We start from the raw sequence: 18,404 nt of genomic DNA, 5'->3' as shown, positions 1-18,404 counted from the left end.
ATTTCAAGGCTATAGGGAAAGTACAGGGGAGTAGACTAATTGGTAGCTCTTTCAGAGAGCTGGCACAGGCACAATGGGCTGAATGGCCTCCTTCTGTGCTGTATGATTCAATGATTTAGTTTTTAATCGAGGCTTTTGTGTGTAGCTGATCAGAAGGAAATCTGAAAGGAATGGACTTTGTGACTGTTTCACATTTAGCATACACAGGTACAGCCTTTAAAATAAACGTAATCATTATAATTAAACAAATGGCTGTGGTGCTAAATCGAGGCGTCCTGTCAATTCCTGCAGGTTGCAGCAGCACCGTGTCTGGGGGAAAACCAGGTTAAATAATAACCGCACCTCAGGAAGGATATTTAAGCCTTGAAGGGGGTGCAGTGCAGATTCAGCAAAATGATACCAGGACTAAAAGGGTTAAATTATAAGGACAGGTTACATAGACTAGGCTTGTATTCCTTTGAATATAGAAGATTAAGGGGTGATATAATTGAGATGGTTAAGATGATTAAAGGATTAATAGGGTAGATAGGGATCAACTATTTCCTGCAGTTTGGAGAGTCCAGAACAAGGCAGCATAACTTTAAAATTAGAGCTAGGCCGTTCAGGGGTGATGTCAGGAAATAAAGGGTAGTGGAAATCTGGAACTCCAGCCCCCAAAAAGGTGTTGAGGGTAGGGGTCAATTGAACATTTCAAAACTGAGATTGGTAGATTTTTGTTGGCTCAGGGTATTAAAGGTTATGGAACCCAGGCGGGTAGATGGAGTTAAGATACAGATCAGCCATGATGTAATTAAATAGCCGAACAGTTCCACTCCTGTTTCTATGTTCCTAAGTCGTCGCTGCCCCATTAAAAGCATGGTCACCACAACCTGGTGAACCCCGGTATCAGCGCGACATGCTGGCTGTCTGACCACGGGAGACTGCCAGCCACCGACAGTCTCAAACACCCACAACCCGCCGGCAACAAGTCCTCCCTGAGCACCTGCGCCAAGCATCGGTCAGGCCCAGCTCAAACCCTCGACAGCTGCTCTCACAGAGTGCCAGAGTGGAAGGGGGAACCGAGCTCGGCAGAGGGGCGAACAGTCAGTGTAACCCTCGGGTCCTTTATGATTTTCAGGGTTGCGCTGTGATGCACCGCAACAGAAGCTCGATCTCGCCGCACTGTTTGCAATTAACGACAGGCAGGAGGGAATGGCGCCAGGCGGATATTTGGTCCACCCCAATCAGAAGAGGCTGAGCCGGCGGGGTAAAAAAGCCCCCGCCCAAGAGACAGAAACAAACTGAATGAAGCCGCAGAGCCTGAGCCCGAGCTCCAGAGCCCCAGCCCGGAGCCCCAGACCTAGCCCGGAGCCCGAGCTCCAGAGCCCCAGACCTCCAGCCCGGAGCCCGAGCTCCAGAGCCCCAGCCCGGAGCCCCAGACCTAGCCAGAGCCCCAGACCTCCAGCCCGGAGCCCGAGCTCCAGAGCCCCAGACCTAGCCCGGAGCCCGAGCTCCAGAGCCCCAGCCCGGAGCCTGTAATCTGGAACGTGGAACGCGAGGTTCAGAACGGCCGATTGAGGCGTGCGCGGACGGAGCAGCACGATTCTGCAGACAAGCCCTTAAGCCGCATTCATTCCCAATACACTGTCATGTACAATATATGAAACCATGGCTGATGTGAAAGTGAAGCAAGAAGCTGCAGATCCTGTGGGTTTGGAAAAAAGGTGAAGTTTGTGCATGATATTTACTCCCCCCCCCCCCCCCCATTAATCTTGTGCTGAATGACACCTACTCTCTTGCTATCTTAATGCTCTTACAGAGGTACCACAAATGTAAGGAGTTGCACACCACCAGGTTATAGTCCAACAGCTTTATTTGAAATCACAAGCTTTCGGAGCTTTGCTCCTTCGTCAGATGCCTGACGAAGGAGCAAAGCTCCGAAAGAATGTGATTTCAAATAAAGCTGTTGGACTATAACCTGGTGGTGTGCAACTCCTTACATTTGTCCACCCCAGTCCATCACCGGGTGCATCTCCACATCAGAGGTACCACAGACAGACATTCGTCACGATTTAATTAATTAGTTGTGGTTGTGAGTGTACTGCACGTCGTGTTATCGCTGTGATGTGGTTTCTGTGTTGCAGCGACAAAGGATAAGCAACTGAACTGGCATTAGTTTAGTATTTGTTATCAGGTATACCTTCAGGACGTTTGTCTTTGGATTAGTTGTAATCGGTATGACACCAACTTTGTAAACGTCTAATTTGAAAGAATTAGATGGAATGCATTTCACGGATGTAACGTTCAGAGTTGATGTGACAACAATCCCACTCTAGTTTTGTTTATGTGGTTTATGATGAAATCTCGGCCCCTCTGCATGCTATTGCCTTGTAACGTACTGTAAACTGTATGTTCTCCATTCCATCATGTGAATATAATATATTTGTGATTGTTTCGCATTGTGCATGAAGTACCAGAAGTGGTACTCTGTTGAGTATTTTTCCATTGTTGTTGAGGTGTCTGGAATGTTTACATATTATGGTGTGTTGCCATTTGGACAAGATTACAGATAATTGTTACTTCTGTTTGATTGTCCTTTCTCTTTCCCCCTAGGATTTTAGACCTCTGTCAGCAGTTCCCACAAGGAATCACCGACCAAGTTATTCAGAATGACATGCCACAGGTGGACCCGCAGCAGAGGGCGATGGCCATCAACAGGCTTCTCTCAATAGTAGGCCATTTAATGTTCATAATAAAAGAGAGAACTTGCCTTTATAGAGTGTCTTTCATGATCTCAGGATGTCCCAAAGTGCTTTGCAGCCAATGAAGTACTTTTGAAGTGTAGTCACTGTTGTAATGTAGGAAACGTTGCAGCCAATTTGAGCATAGTGAGCTCCCACAAACAGCAATGAGATAATGATCAGATCATCTGTTTTAGGTGTTGGTTGAGGGATAAATGTTTGCCAGGAATCTGGGGCGAATTCCACTGCTCTTCATTGAATGGTGCTGTGGGATCTTTAACGTCCACCTGAGAGGGTAGACTGAAGGACGGCACCTCTGACAGTGCAGCATTTCCTCAGTACTGCACTGGAGTGTTAGCCTGGATTATGGGCTGAAGTCTTTGGAGTGGGCCTTGAACCCATATAATATTAAGAATTTGTTCCTGCCATCGTTTTCACGGTAGTGTCTTTTTTATGTGATTAAGCATGCAGCCTTGTGAATTAAGCATTGAATTACTGGATACTTCATCGCATACCTGCATTCTAGAAAATAACTTCCAAAGTTTTTGGGGACTAATGTTTGCATATATAGTGTGCATAGATGGATACAGATTGTAATTGTAATATTTACATTTTTTTCTAACATTCAAATGTGTATGGGTTTTTTTTCCCTTTTTTAAAACTATGAAGCCCCAATCTGTCAAGTGAGTGAGGAATAAAATGCTTTGTTGCCATTTCTTAGCTTGAAGAGCACAACATTTCACCAAAAATAGTTAATTACTGTAATGTTGCTGAATAGTTTAACTCTGTTCTTTTGTAACTGTGAGACTTTTGCTTACTTCTCAAAAAGAAAAGAGAATAAAGCTATTCTGTTATTAAATCATTTCAGGGCCAGCTCGATCTGCTGAGGGGTACTGCTGGTCTCCTTTATCGAATAAAGGATGCTCAGACTGCAAGGTGAGCAGCCTCAGTGGCCTCTTTTTTGATCCATGGTGTAGCTATGAGAGCACCAGCTTTGCATCACTCTGGTTGGATTTCTGGATTGTGGAAAGTACACAGGAACAGGAGGAGGCCATTCAGCCCCTCCTGCTCTGCCATTCAATTAGATCATGGCTGATCTGCACCTCAAATCCATTTTCCTGCCTTTGCTTCACTTGTAGCTGTGTACACGTGTATGTTAGGGCAATTGGGGACAAAAAAAGTAAAAAAAAACCCTCGTAATTTTGTCTGTGGACAAACAGGATGGGAGCGGTCACAGGTTCAGGGCTGTGAAGGGAAAACTTAGGACAGTGTTAGACTCGAATTTTTGGAGCAAAACCAGATGGAGACGGAACTGCTGACAAAGTTAAAGTTTATTAGAAAGCTTTGTGCATAAAGGGAGAGTGATAAGCTTCCTCAAGCTCGCACATAACTCTCAAAGGAACATCAGCACTACAAGCATGTTTATACCTTTCAATAAGCCGCACCCACCTGCTGTGAAAGGTGGGGGTACATGTTTACATAACTACAGTGGATTTCATTGGGTGGTATAGTCTGCCACTCGCTTGTCAAGGGCTACCTTGGGTCATCCCATGACATTAAACATCTCACATTCCTGAGAAGGACCCTTATCAGTAAACACATAAGTCCCAGACATTGAGACTGCACAGGGGTCTTCACAAAGTCCTGATCAGCTCATCCCTCACTCCCTTTTGTGCTGGGGTAACCTTGGAGATATCCACCGTTCCTCCCTTAATCATCCGAAGTAAGCTGGTTAGGATAAACAAAGTCAGCCTCGGCCTTGGGTAAACGTTCCTTAATGTGTTCTGGAGATAAGTGAGGTGGTGGCCTTAAATCCAACAAACCTGCCTTTTACAGTGTGGGTTACGAACTGCTCCCATAATGGTCAAGTATCCCATCATGCTTTGCTGCTATCTAAATGCTACATGTGCGATTTAACTACTTTGTGAGGATTGAAGTGACTAATCATTCTATATATATATAAAAATCAGGTTAGGTTTTGGATTTCTGTTCACAAGCCTATTTTTCCAGTCCAACAACAGATGTCAGGAAGAATTTCTTTACACAATTGATGAACGGCTGGACTGGGTTGCCAGGGATGGTGGTTGAAACAACTACTGGTCCCATTTAACAAATTGCTAATAACTGTAATGAGGTCACTGTAGGGTTGGTATTCAGGAAGGGTGGAATCAGATGCAACCTCTGCATTTTAAAGATTTTTTTTCCATAGGGCCTTGCCTTCTGGGTAAATTGTCCTGCCTTTTCTCCACCCCCCTGCTCCCCCCTCATCTGACTTGACATCTTGTAGGAGCAAGGGTGGAGAAATGGCCTGCTGGTGCTAATACCTCTTGGAACTGCCATGAGACATGCGGGAATGACTCATGATATGGAACCAAGGCAGATAAATGGAGTTAAGATACAGATCAGCCATGGTCTAATTGAGTGGCAGATCAGGCTCGAGGGACTGAATGGCCTACCCCAGTTCTTATGTTTCCTATGATGTTCCCTTTCAACTGCCGGGAGACGCCGCTGGCTCTGTCCCTATTTGACATTTCAAGAAGCTCTGTTCCTGTTTTGTGCCAAACATATTTTTTTCCCTATTAGAACTCTATGAAGCTTCAATCTATCAAAAAAACCTGAATACTACTGCTGGATCTGGGGAAGCTCTTCCAGCACTTTGCTCGCACTCCTGGAGAGGTTGCAAGAAGATGCTTGTCTGACAGGCGATCTGTCTGTCTTGTGTCTAGACCCCAACCCTTCTCCATTGCAGGCCCTTCTTGCCTCTCTGCTTTACCAATACCACTTTGGATAGGGCTCCTCTCAACTTTCTTCTCTTGATTCCTTTTACGTATGTCATTGGTCACCCTCTTCCCTGATCCCTCTGTTCCCACTGCGTTGACACTAAGACTCATCGCACAATCTCTTACTCTTTTTAAGCCCTTCTTTCCAACGACCTCAAAACTCCTTACTGTTCTCAATCCTTCCTTCCTCCTATCATCTTTGTACTTTTACAACCCTAACCTGGCATCAAGTAAACACTACTTCTTCACTTACCTACTTTTCTCTTGCTCTTTTTAACCTTGGTGTCCTGCACTTTGGACTGTCGCCTTTTTCGATTTTTTTTTAAGAAAGAAAATCAAATTTAAAAAAAAATTGGCAACTCAGATCGAACCCTGTATCTGTCCCCACTTCGTGTCACGGATTGCTAATGTCCTAAAGCTCAGCATTACTGCCCCCCTTTTAGAGGACTTTTAACCCCAACACTTAGAATTACTACAGTCTTTAATATACTTTTAATTAACGAATGGATTTTTTTTTAAAAAACAGCAAAATGAAGGGGTCTGACAATCAGGAGAAGCTGGTTTATCAAATCATAGAAGATGCTGGAAATAAAGGTACAGTAAAACCCTTCAAACTAATTGACAAATAGCTTAAAGTTCACCAGTAGAGTTGTTTCCTAATTTCTGCCTTGTTCTTCCCCCTCAAATCCCAAAGGGGCAGTAGCCTCCTCCAGCTGGGAGGTTCTCTCCAACTCAGTGTGTTCCCAGCTCACAGATGACCCTGTAACAAGCCAGCAGGTCCCTGTGATCAGGGCCCATGAGCACAGGTCTGAAAGGTTTATGTTTGGATGTAAAAGTACATTTTCTGTTGTTTATGCTCTACATTTGGTTCTTTAATGTACCTGGAAACTTCATCTGACGAAGGGGATAATCTCCGAAAGCTTGTGATTTTAAAATAAATTTGTTGGACTATAACCTGGTGTTGTAAGATTCCTTACATTTGTCCACCCCAGTCCATCACCGGCATCTCCACATCATGGAAGCGTTTGGCACTCGACTACAATAATGGAAGCATGTCATAGAGTGTGTCACTGGTTTCTGAGAAAATTTAAAACAGTCCATTTCAATTAAACTGTCCATCCCCCATCCTTTTGTACAGTGGTTGTGGAAGAATGTATTGTACAAAGGAGTGGGGGACGGGGGTGGTTGAGAAATTATCCATTCCCCCCCCCCCCCACATCAGTCTTATTATCTTCTATACAGAAGAGCATTTTGACGCTGACAGTGTAATCGTTTCATTCGTTGTGGTAAATAGAAAGCCTTGCATTTAGATAGCATCTTTCACCACCTCAGGACGTGCTTTGCAGCCAGTGAAGTACTTTTTGAAGTGTAGTAGGAAACACAGCAGCCAATTTACGTACAGCAAGCTCCCACAAACAACAATGAAATAAATGACCAGATGATCTGTTTCTCAGTGATATTGGTTGAGGGATAAATACTGACCAGGCTACCATGGAGAACTGCCCTGCTCTTCTTCGAATTAGTGCCGTGGGATCTTTTCGGTCCACCTGAGAGGGCATACGGGGCCTCGGTTTAACGTCTCGTCCGAAAGATAGCACTTCCGACAGCCCAGCACTCCCACCGCACTGCTCTGAAGTGTCAGCCTAGATTATATGCTCAAGTCTCTGGGGTGGGACTTGAATCCACAACCTTCTGATTCAGAGGTGAGAGTGCTACCACTGGGCCACAACTGACACCTATAAGATTCCATCATGCCTGTTAGCTAATAAAATTACAGGTTAATCTCTGTATGTGACCTAAGATAGTAATAACTAGAAAATGTGAACCTTGGTTCTAATGACTGAACTGTGCAGCTTAAAATTCTTTGAGTTCCAGTGCTCTGAATTAATTCTTAGGTATATGGAGCAGAGATATTCGATACAAGAGCAACCTCCCACTAACGGAGATCAACAAAATTCTCAAGAATATGGAGAGCAAAAAGCTAATTAAAGCTGTCAAGTCTGTGGCTGTGAGTACTTTAGCAGTTTCCTTGGTGTGTGGGTTTGGATACGTTAATGTTCTCTACCTTGCCATCCTGCACCAAAATATCTCAGAAAGAAAGACTTGCATTTATATAGCGTCTTTCATGACCTCACGACATTCCATAGCGTTTTACAGCCAATTAAATACTTGACATGTAATCACTTGTAATGTAGGAAATGCGGCAGCCATTTAACACACAGCAAGCTCCCACGTGCAGCAATGAGATAAATGACCAGATCATCTGTTTTAGGTGTTGGTTGAGGTATAAATATTGGCCAGGACATTGGGGAGAAATCCCCTGCTCTTTTTCAAAATAGTGACGTGCGATCTTTTACTTCCACCTGAGAGTGCAGACGGGGCCTCGGTTTAATGTCTCATCTGAAAGACGGCAACTCTGACAGTGCGGCATTCCCTCAGTTCTGCACTGGAGTATCAGTCCAGATTATGGGCTCAAGTCTCAGGAATGGAACTTGATCCCATGACCGTCTGACTCAGGCAGGAGTGCTGCCCACTGAGCCAAGGCTGACACAGCTTTTCAGTTTATGGTTGTCTTGTCCTACTTCAAACTGAGTGTTGGGGGTTTCATTGTCAGTATATTAAAAATGAAATGCTTAGCTTTAATCAAGTTAGGAGCCGAGACGCATAATGAAGTTTCCAGCAACAATTTGAAGGAGAATCAAAATTGTATTCATAGAGTCTTACAGCACAGAAGGAGTCCATTCGGCCCATTGTGCTTTTGCCGGCTCTTTAAAAAAACTATCCAATTAGTCACTCTCCCCATACTCCTGAAAATTTTTCCAAATCAAGTATATATCCAATTCCCCATTTAACGGTTGAAAGTGTTATGAATTTTGAGGATTAAAGGAGAAAGTGTGTGAACTGATGGGAATGTACTTTCAATTTAATGTACCCCTGTAATAGAATTCTTTGATTGAAAATATCAAGTGCAGTTAAGTGCTGTGGATGGGTTGAGATGAGAGAGGTTTTTGTCACTCCTATAGAGGGGTTTTTCCACTTTTTGATATGAAAAGTCACACCAAAAACATCAACTATCTTTTAACAGATTGTCCATTTGATCTCCCGGTCTGGTTTTGATCGCCTGAAAGGGTTGGAGGAATTTTCCAGAATATTTTTTCCCTATTAGCCCTGGATTTTTCTTTGGTTTATTGCCTCTCCCAGGAGATTACATAGCTGTGGGAAGGGATGGGAGTGTCTGGTCACAATGCTCCAGCCATCATGAGTGTGGGCCAGGTTTGATGGACCAGCTGGTCTTTTCTTGCCTGTCATTTTCTTATCTTTTAAAGGCTGGCTGATCTGCATATTTCTGGCACTTCCTGTTTTTTTTAATTTCAGATTTCAAGCACCGCTTTTCTTTTTAACATTACCAGGGCAAATCTTTCTCGTGTCTTTCGCCCCATAGAGATCTTCCAATCTGGGTCTCTGTCCCACCGGGAAGCTGCTCAGCTGGTGTAAGCTAGGTGATCAGCCACTGAGACCTGTCCATAGTACAGTGTCGTTCAGCAGCCTTTAGTGTCCTGATTTCAACCGGGGGGGGGCATCATAAGACTAAAGTTCATTATTATCATGCGCTACCATGTACTTGACTTGTACTGAATTTTCCATCATGACACTGCCCAATCACCAAGAACAGGAAAGGATACTGACAGCTGTTGGATGTTAAACCTTACTCCTGGTGCATGTTTATTACAGTCCTCACCACTGCGACTGCAGCGTTACGGTGGCCCAACAGTTATGGTATTGGACCAGCAACCTGGGGGTCATGAGTTCATACCCCACCATTGGCAAGTTGTGAAGTTGAGCTTGAAAAGAAAAATCAGGTAATTTGTGGTTGGCACCAGATAAATGACCACAAAACCTGCTGGATTGTTGTAAAAACCCAACTGGTTCACTCATGTCCTTCAGGGAAGGGAACCTGTTCTCCTCCTCCTCGTCCTCGGCCTGTGGTCCGGCCCACATTTGACTCCAGTCCCACTCCACGCTACATGGTTGAATCTTAATGCCCCCTCAGGATAACTAGGGATGGGCGATGAATAGTGCCTTGCTAGTGTTGCCCACCTGCCAAGAACAAGTAAGACTCATCTTTCCTCCTCCTCTTTCAGGCTTCGAAGAAAAAGGTGTACATGTTGTATAACCTGCAGCCAGACCGCTCTGTGACCGGTGGAGCTTGGTACAGTGACCAAGATTTTGAGTCGGAGTTTGTAGAAGTGCTGAACCAGCAGTGCTTCAAGTTCTTGCAAAATAAGGTAAGATTCAGAGGGATCATTGCCCTGACTTCTGTACGTTGGAGGGTAACTATTCAGCAGGCCCATCCATCTGTTGTGTTCTGTCCCAAGGACAGGTCCTAACTCAAGTTTCACATGCATGAGATTCTTGAGCCATTTACTGGGGAAGAGTAGCTGAGGTATTTTCCGGCTGCCTTCCTCACTGCTTTTCATCTTCGGAGGACCTGCTCCTAGGTGGCTGCAGCAAAGGCTAAAGAGCCCCACCTATTCTTTAGGATGGGGGAGTGAGGCCACCCGCATCCATCGGATGTAAGAATCCCCAATGGATATCAACCCGGTATTCTGAGGTGATGCTCCGGTCTCCTCTCTCCATTCAATAGGTACGGGGTGGAATATTTCTGGTTTGATCAGGGAAGAGAGAGAGAGAGAGAGAGAGAGGAAATCAGAGGAAATGTAAAGGGCACCATGTTGAAACAGCAGAGTTCAAGGATGTGGGGTTCATGCTTGCGATTTGTCCGTATCATTGAGTGTAGAAATTTTGGGGGGTTTGTTGCAGGATGTTTTGCCACCAAAATAGTTGCCGTAACGATGATCAATGGGTTTAGGTTCATCAGGTCCGAGTGGAGAGGATTTGAGTCCCTCTGCTATTGGACACGCGAAATGCTTTATTGCTGCATAGAAGGCATGGTATCTCCCATTATCAGTCAGTGCAAAACCTAGTTTCACCTCTGCTGGAGTTGCATGGCACATTTTTATTTCTCCTTTTATTGCTGCTCAGCTTTGTTCCTTTGCATACCTGCAAATTCCTCCGTGTTCTTTTTTCGAACTCTCTAATATCTACAAATCGCGGTCTGTTTCGGACGACTCATAAACCGCTATTGCTTTTGCCTTTTCAATTTGTGGTGCAATCTGAATCCTGAGTTCGTAAATTTGTCACGAGGGGAATTACAGGCATGTTGCTCTGTGACACAGTGCACTAAGCTGCAGCATACTGCCTAATAGATTGGATTTCTGACGCATGCAAACAATGACTAACAGGAAAAGACCCTCCGGTCCATCCAGCCTGTCTCCCACAACTGCGATGCCTTGTGCATCACAATATATACACTCCTCAACCCACCTGAAACCCATGTGATCTCCTGGGAGAATCGGAAAACCAGATTAAAAACTCAGGCCAATTTGGGAAAAGAATAATCTGGTAAATTCCTCTCTGGCCCCCATAGGTGATCGAAGCTAGTCCAGGAGGTCACTCTGGCCCTGATTAATGTTATATGATACCTACCTGTTGTACGAGGCGATCTCCACCCCAGCCAGAAGCAGGTCCAACTCTCGCTTATGGAATTCAGCGATTCAGCATCCGCTGCATGAGCCGGCAGCTTGTTCCAGAGGTCCATAATTCCCTGGGAAAAGAACCTCCTCCAGAAATCTCACAGCTTTATAGCACATATTTCCAATATAGCTTACCTGGACTTCTACTGCAGATTGTCAAAGGTGTCCAGTATTTATTATAAACCCATTTATACATGGATATCAGTAAGTAGCTGTAGGGAATGCTCTATGCTATACTTCAGTAAAAAGGGAAATTTGAATAATTGCTTTGAACGTCGTTAGCTGGAGCCGATCACTAATTTAAAAAAAGCATTTGTTCCCTATAGGCAGACGTGGCTCGTGAGGGTAAACAAAGTCCTATGATACAAAGGAACAGTTCGTTTGCCTCATCTCATGAAGTATGGAAATACATCTGTGAATTGGGTATCAGCAAGGTACTAGAACACTCTGTATAGCTGCATGTTCGTGTTGGGCCTTTGCGGGTCGCAGTAAATATCACCACTGTTGCTCCCTACTCAGTTAGATAATAACTAATTGGTCGTTGAGGTTACCTCCTCCTAGGATTTTGCTGCTCCTGAGCTGGATGCCAGGGAAGGTAACCATGTACTGCTGCTGATGTTGCTTTTCTGTAGGAAAATACTTGGTCTCCACGTTGGGTTTATATAGAATATTGTCATAGATCCCTATTGCCCTTATGTGGAGGTATTTTAGGACTTGGTCATACATCCTTTACCTCTAATAAAAGTTTGAAGACTAGTAAACACTGAAAATGTCTGATTAATACTCTGACTTTATTTAATAAAGTCAATGAAATATAAAACATGACCCCTTACATGCAGTGCTTTTGAAATATAGGCACCAATTATACTCACATACCAAGGACTCCTCAGGAGGTCGCAAGCATGTCGTCTTAACTGCCAATGCTAGCCTCAGCAAGACTAGGTCAAAAGACCCCAGGAGCTCCAGCGTGTTGTATGTTTTCTAGGTTTAATTACATAGGACAAATGTGGGGCCCATATGTCGTCACGTTCTGTGTGTATGCTGTTGACACGTAAGCTCATTTAGTGTTAAAGTTAACTGTTACTATTTGGGCATGCCATTGATGTCTTGAGTTGTTACACTCCAGACGTTCCACATTAGAGTACTTATTAGTTCTCTGTAGCATTCAAAGTCTCCTATAGCCATTGCAGAATGAGTACTATTATGTGGATATATATTCGAAAAGCTTACTATGGCTATTGTACCTGGTACACCTATACCTCCACTCCATTCAGTGCCTGACCCCATCACTGAGATTGGAAACAATGGGATGTTGGTGCCAGCGTTTCAATTTTTTTTTTCTCTCTTTAATTTTCTCCTGTGCTCTGAACGCAGAGACTTGCGTTGGGGGTAACCTTTCCACTGCAACTGCCGTACCTCTACTATTTGATCAGCTAACCCTTCGCCGTGCTTTAGCCGGAGTATCGGCAGGCTGTTCGTCAGTGTGAGGGCATCAAACCCAAGTCTGGATCTGTTCTTCCCTGATGTGTGCTGTGCCTAGCAGAGTCCACTGAGGGATGATGAATGGGAACCCCGGGTCGTTTTCTCCTTGCCAGCTGCTGAAGTGTCTCCACCATTGAGATTAGTTAGCTCAGCAAAAACCGGGGACTGAACCTGGCATCTTCCCAAACCAGCTGAATAGGTAAGTAATCTTCACAATGTGGTACTGAACCGCAAGAGTGGCCCTTTCAAGATTTTTTTTCAAGGAAAATCCGATTCATTAGCAAATATGTGCGTTCTCTGCCCTATAGAGAGAAAGACTTGCATTTATATAGTGCCTTTCATGATCTCACGACATCCCAAAGCGCTTTACTACCACAACAACAGCTTGCATTTATATAATGACTTTAATATAATAAAAATGTCCCAAGGAGCTTCACGAGCGTAATCAAACAAAATTTGACACCGCGCCACATAAGGAGATATTAGGACAGGTGACAGAGGTAAGTTTTAAGGAGTAACTTAAAGGAGGAGAGTGTTCGAGATGTTTAGGGATGGAATTTCAGAGCTTGCGGCCTAGGCAGCTGAAGGCATGGCCGCCAATGGTGGAGTGATGAAAATCAGGGATGCGCAAGAGGCCAGAATTGGAGGAGCGCAGAAATCTCGGAGGGTTGTAGAGCTGCTGGAGGTCAGAGAGATAGGGAGGGGCAAGGCCATGGAGGGATTTGAAAATAAGGATGAGAATTTTAAAATCGAGGTGTTCCCAAATCGGGAGCCAATGTAGATCAGTGAACACGGGTGATGGGTGAACGGGACTTGGTGCAAGTTAGGAAACAGACTACGAGTTTTGGATGAGTTCAAGTTTATGGAAGGAGGAAGATGGCAGCCGGCCAGGAGAGCATTGGAATAGTGAATTCTAGAGGTAACAAAGAATGGATGAGGGTTTCAGCAGCAGATGAGCTGGAGCAGAGACGGACGATGTTATGGAGGTGGAAGTAGGCGGTCATGGTGATGGAGCGGATATGTCGTCGGAAGCTCAACTCAGGGTCAAATAGGGGACTACAGGTTACGAACGGTCTGGTTCAGCCTCAGACAGTGGCCAGGGGGAGGGTTGGAGTCTGTGGCGGGAACCGAAGACAATGCTTTCGGTCTTCCCAATATTTAGTTGGAGGAAATTTCTGCTCATTCATTACTGGATATCGGAGAAACAGAGTGATAAGTCTGAGACCGTGGAACCAATCAAGTACTTTTGAAATGTAGTCACTGTTGTAATGTAGGAAACGCGGCAGCCAATTTGCGCAAAGCAAGGTCCCACAAACAGTAATGCAATAATGACTAGATAATTTGTTTTAGTGTTGATGGTTGAGGGATAAATATTGGCCAGGACGCCAGGGAGAACTCCCCTGCCGCTATTCAAAATAGTGCCATGGGATCTTTTACGTCCATCTGAGAGGGCAGACGAGGCCTCGGTTTAACGTCTCATCCGAAAGGTGGCACCTCCGACAGTGCCGTACTCCCTCAGTACTGCACTGGAGTGTCAGCCTTGATTTTTGTGCTCAGATCTCTGGAGTGTGGCTTGAACCCACAAGGTTCTGACTTCTGGCAATAAACAACAATATCCTCTGGTTTCATAGCTTCCTGGTGCTGTTGCTATAATGGAGAGAACTTCAGTGTTGACCCTTTTTTTTTTAAGGTACCACTGCTAATGGCCAATGTATTGGGTCAGCACTACAGGCACCAGTGCCAGTCACTGAAATGGTTGATGGATTGGGCCAGGCATCAAATCCGTTGTCATTCCATCAAACGTCTTGACATTTTTGTTCACATCATTTGAAATTAAAGTTTCTGCAGTGTCCCTGGATCTTTCCTGTTGCTCGGTGACTGTGAATAACTGCAATGGCTTTTGGAATCTCAGGTGGAACTCTCAATGGAAGACATAGAAACCATTCTGAACACATTGATATATGATGGGAAGGTGGAGATGACTATCATAGCTGCTAAGGAAGGCACAGTCGGTAGTGTGGATGGACAGATGAAGCTATATCGAGCAGTTAATCCCATCATCCAGCCCACCGGCCTGATGCGGACACCTTGTGGGATGTGCCCAGTAAGTGTGTCCTTTTCTGGGTTAGTAGAGTGTTGCCTGTTTAATTATACTCGGTGAACATCCAGCTATTCCATCCCACTCGGGAGAGAGAAATGATTGGAGTTAAAGAGAGCTACTGTTATTTTATCAATGCAGAGGCTCCTCAACAGTTCAATATCTTTGCATTTAGCCATTGAATCAGATCAGGATGATACAATAGTGTACAGCTCTATAGGCCATAGTGCGTTTAGTCTTAAAAATTTCCATGCTTGATGCATTTCAGGGAATTTCTTCTTTGTTTGCTGTTTCTCTGTTTGGATTGGTTTGTGAGTTTATTTCTGTGTTGCATGCTTTATGTTCTATACAACATAGTGTGATTGATTTGACTTACTGTACTTATCTCTGTAACCTCCTCCAGCCTTACAACCCTCCGAGAACTCTGTGTTCCTCCAACTCTGGCACCTCGTGCATCCTCTACTTCCTTCGCTGCACCATTGGCGGCCGTGCCTTCAGCCATCTAGGCCCTACGGTCTGGAATTCCCTCCCTATATCTCTCCGCCTTTCTCTGCTCCTTTTTAAGACTCTCAAATTAAGTCCGTTTGCAGCTCTGTGGCCATATGAGCATCAGGTTCCTGCTACTCTGGCATCACCCAGTGCTATCCCCTCAAACTCGTTAACTGTGGCATCCAGGGCATGTATAGCTTTGCTTGCACTCACAAAGAAGGACATGAGGCGCCGTCTGTTCTGGGCCGCTGGCAAGTTGCTGTCAGAGGGCTGTAATGAGCTAAAAGGAACAACTGTTAAGATTGCAAGGCTCCAGGGCCCACCTTCAAACAGAGCTACCATTGCATGGTATTGGCAGAACTTTCAACTACGGCTAGGGGGGCAGGGGTGTGCAAAACGGGCGGTAGTGGATTGGCCTCCCATTATACGTCCCGCTCGATTTCCCTTTCCATTGACGTCAATGTTCAAAGTTGAAAGTTCTGCCCATTAGGTGTGATTCTCTGGTTGCATGAATGCTCGTGTGTCAGCGAGTAAGAAGGGGGACAAGATATGACAGCAGGATGGTATTGTCTCTGGAGCCGACAGCTTCTCCTTCCCTTTTCTTTACCCCCTACTGCTCTTGTATGCAAGAAGATCCAAGGTGGCCACTGGAAAGGGAGTCAGGAGCTTGTAATTTCTGAGCCTTCCTTCCAGTTTGAGTCCTACAAGCAGAGAAATTGTTTTGAGATGTAAGCTGCAGACACACATACAACAAAAACTGCAGCAACTTGCATTTATATCACACCTTTAACATAGGAAAAGGTCCCAAGGTGCTTCACAGAAGCGTAATCAGACAAAAACTGACAGACAAAAAAGAAGATATTGGGACAGGTGGCCAAAAGCTTTGTCAAAGAGGTAGGTTTTAAGGAGGGTCTTAAAGGAGGAGAGAGAAGTGGAGAGATAGTGAGGTTTAGGGACGGAATTCCAGAGCTTAGGGCCTAGACAGCTGAAGGCACGGCCTCCAATGGTGGGGCGAAGGCTTTTTCCTGCACTTTACCATCCTGCTCTTTCCCCCTTTATAAATGCATGTCTTTCTTTTTAAATCTTTCCTATTGTTTACAGTGTTACAAGAGTTAATTATAATAACATGTAAAGATCATACACACAACATGTAGCCTATTAAGCAGAAGGGCCCCCCTTCAGCATGGGGTATATACTTGACGATGCTCCCCCTCAGTTGATTGTAGATTTGCGAGTACAAACTCCTGCTGCCACTGCATATTCCGTATTTTGTTATGATGTGGAGATGCCGGTGATGGACTGGGGTTGACAATTGTAAACAATTTTACAACACGAAGTTATAGTCCAGCAATTTTATTTTAAATTCACAAGCTTTCGGAGGCTTCCTCCTTCCTCAGGTGAATGTTGTGGAACATTTTTTGTCATATTTTGTTATGAAACAGGAGCCCAATTCCTCTTAACGCCTGATGTTTTCCAGGTATTTGACGATTGCCACGAAGGTGGGGACATTTCTCCAGCGACTTGCTTCTACATGACAGAGTGGCTAGAATTTTAACCGATATTGGGATAACAGAGAGGGACTTTAGAGTTTGGATGGTGGACCACTTGAAACTGCAGGCAGTGTGCCCGGGAGGATTTCACAGAACTGAAGAAGGGGCTAAGTGAGTCCTACCGTGACTGGACACGAGAAGATACCAGAGAATTGAAACTGCAAGTGCTTTGAATGTAGGACCATGAAAAGAAAAGCTGATTTTTTTTAAATATTTAATTTATTTCATATCCAAACAACTCTTGTTTCAAATAACTTGTTTGAAGTCGTCATGAAAATCAAATAAAATGTTTACTGTTCTGAAATATTGAAATTGCCTTTGAGGCTGGTTATGCCAAGTATTTGGCTGTTCTTCTCTTTTTCAGATATGACAACAATTTGCATTTATATAGTGCCTTTTAAAGTAATAAAACGTCCCAAGGCCCTTCATAGGAGCATTCAGACAAAATTTGACACTGAGCTACATGAGACATTAGGAAAAGTGACCAAAAGCTTGGTCAAAGAGGTAGGTTTTAAGGTGTCTCTTAAAGGAGGAAAGAGAGGTGCAGAGGCTTAGAGAGGGAACTCGGGAGCTTAGGGCCTAGGCAGCTGGAGGCACGGCCGTCAATGGAGAGGCGAAGGAAACCAGTGATGCGCAAGAGGCCAGATTTGGAGGAATGTGGAGTGCTACCTAGGAGTCACAACACGGAAACAGGCCATTCGGCCCAACCTGTCCCTGTGTGTTTAACCTCCACATGAGCCAGATGTGGCTTCAGTCCAAGTGCAGAATTTGGACTAGATTACATTATTTGTTGTACATCCTGCATAGTTCTACCTGCAAGATTAAACCGTTCAATGAATGGGAGGGTCCGTGATAAATATGTCACCCAAATCTGAGGTGAATTTTCAGGGAAAGCAACCTTTAATTTGTAGCTGAAACAAGGAGACCAATTCACAACACTTAGAAGAAGGACTATTGGAGAACAAGAAGCTAATGGGTCTTTATTTGGTTCCCAGTGATCATCATTCACTCAGTACGTCACAATTAACATTTTGTTGCCATTAAACTCCAACTGTAGTGAAAGCTGGTGTCCAGTGGTGGTCAAGAATGTACGTTTTGAAATCCATACTAATGCATCTCTGTGGCACTTTGCTGAGTAAAACCCCTTGCACCTCTTCCCCACCACCAGCATCAATTTCAGTTTTGTATTTTTTCCCCCTGTCTCCTGAAGGTTAGGAGCCAAATGCCCTTCGATACCTTGCCGAAGTGATATTTCTGCATATGCGAGCCTGGTCAGTGAGTGGCGGTAGGAAGCTCCACAAATTTCAATAACGGATGAATGCTGAAGAGGCTGGGGCTAGAAAGACACCTCTCTACACACGTTCTTGCTATTCCCCCCCCCCACCCCCCATTCTGAGAACCAGTCCAGGAGACCACAAGGACCATGACAGATCTTTCAATTCCAGAGGATGAAACCCAGTGACTCCTGAACCTACCATCTGGAGAGTAAGGGCCCCCACACTGCACAAATGAGCACAGCTCTCATTACCAGCCGCAAGAAGGTGCATACACCCCAGTGACAGAGTTCAGCCCTTTACCTGACAAACAGGTGGCTGAAGCGCTTGTAACACAGCAAAATGTGAACAAGCCATGTTTGGCCTCTACCTGGAACTGGGGAAATACTGAACAGCCTAGGGGCCCGTTCTTGGAGT

At 44.7% G+C, this 18,404-nt stretch overlaps 1 protein-coding gene across 1 annotated transcript; it reads left to right on the top strand.

The window, feature by feature from the left end:
* The first annotated feature begins 1,236 nt into the window (after positions 1 to 1,236).
* Positions 1,237 to 17,025, top strand: polr3f (polymerase (RNA) III (DNA directed) polypeptide F). Its single transcript, XM_067989243.1, has 9 exons — positions 1,237 to 1,703; positions 2,593 to 2,710; positions 3,589 to 3,656; positions 6,027 to 6,094; positions 7,396 to 7,508; positions 9,643 to 9,786; positions 11,421 to 11,528; positions 14,489 to 14,680; positions 16,641 to 17,025. Exons 1-9 carry the CDS (start codon positions 1,648 to 1,650, stop codon positions 16,716 to 16,718), a joined length of 945 nt encoding a protein of 314 aa, XP_067845344.1. The 5' UTR covers positions 1,237 to 1,647; the 3' UTR covers positions 16,719 to 17,025.
* Positions 17,026 to 18,404: the final 1,379 nt, after the last annotated feature.

This window comes from Heptranchias perlo, chromosome 8 (assembly GCF_035084215.1).
Source record: "Heptranchias perlo isolate sHepPer1 chromosome 8, sHepPer1.hap1, whole genome shotgun sequence".
Classification (NCBI taxonomy): domain Eukaryota; kingdom Metazoa; phylum Chordata; class Chondrichthyes; order Hexanchiformes; family Hexanchidae; genus Heptranchias; species Heptranchias perlo.
This window is presented reverse-complemented; position numbering and strand designations above follow the sequence as displayed.

Bases quoted from the DNA above. Each gene is read 5' to 3' on its own strand.
- polr3f (XM_067989243.1), top strand. From the start codon at position 1,648: ATGGCTGATGTGAAAGTGAAGCAAGAAGCTGCAGATCCTGTGGGTTTG. The intron at 1,704-2,592 runs GTGAAGTTTGTG...CTTTCCCCCTAG, and splicing joins CCTGTGGGTTTGGAAAAAAG to GATTTTAGACCTCTGTCAGC. The intron at 2,711-3,588 runs GTAGGCCATTTA...AAATCATTTCAG, and splicing joins TCAACAGGCTTCTCTCAATA to GGCCAGCTCGATCTGCTGAG.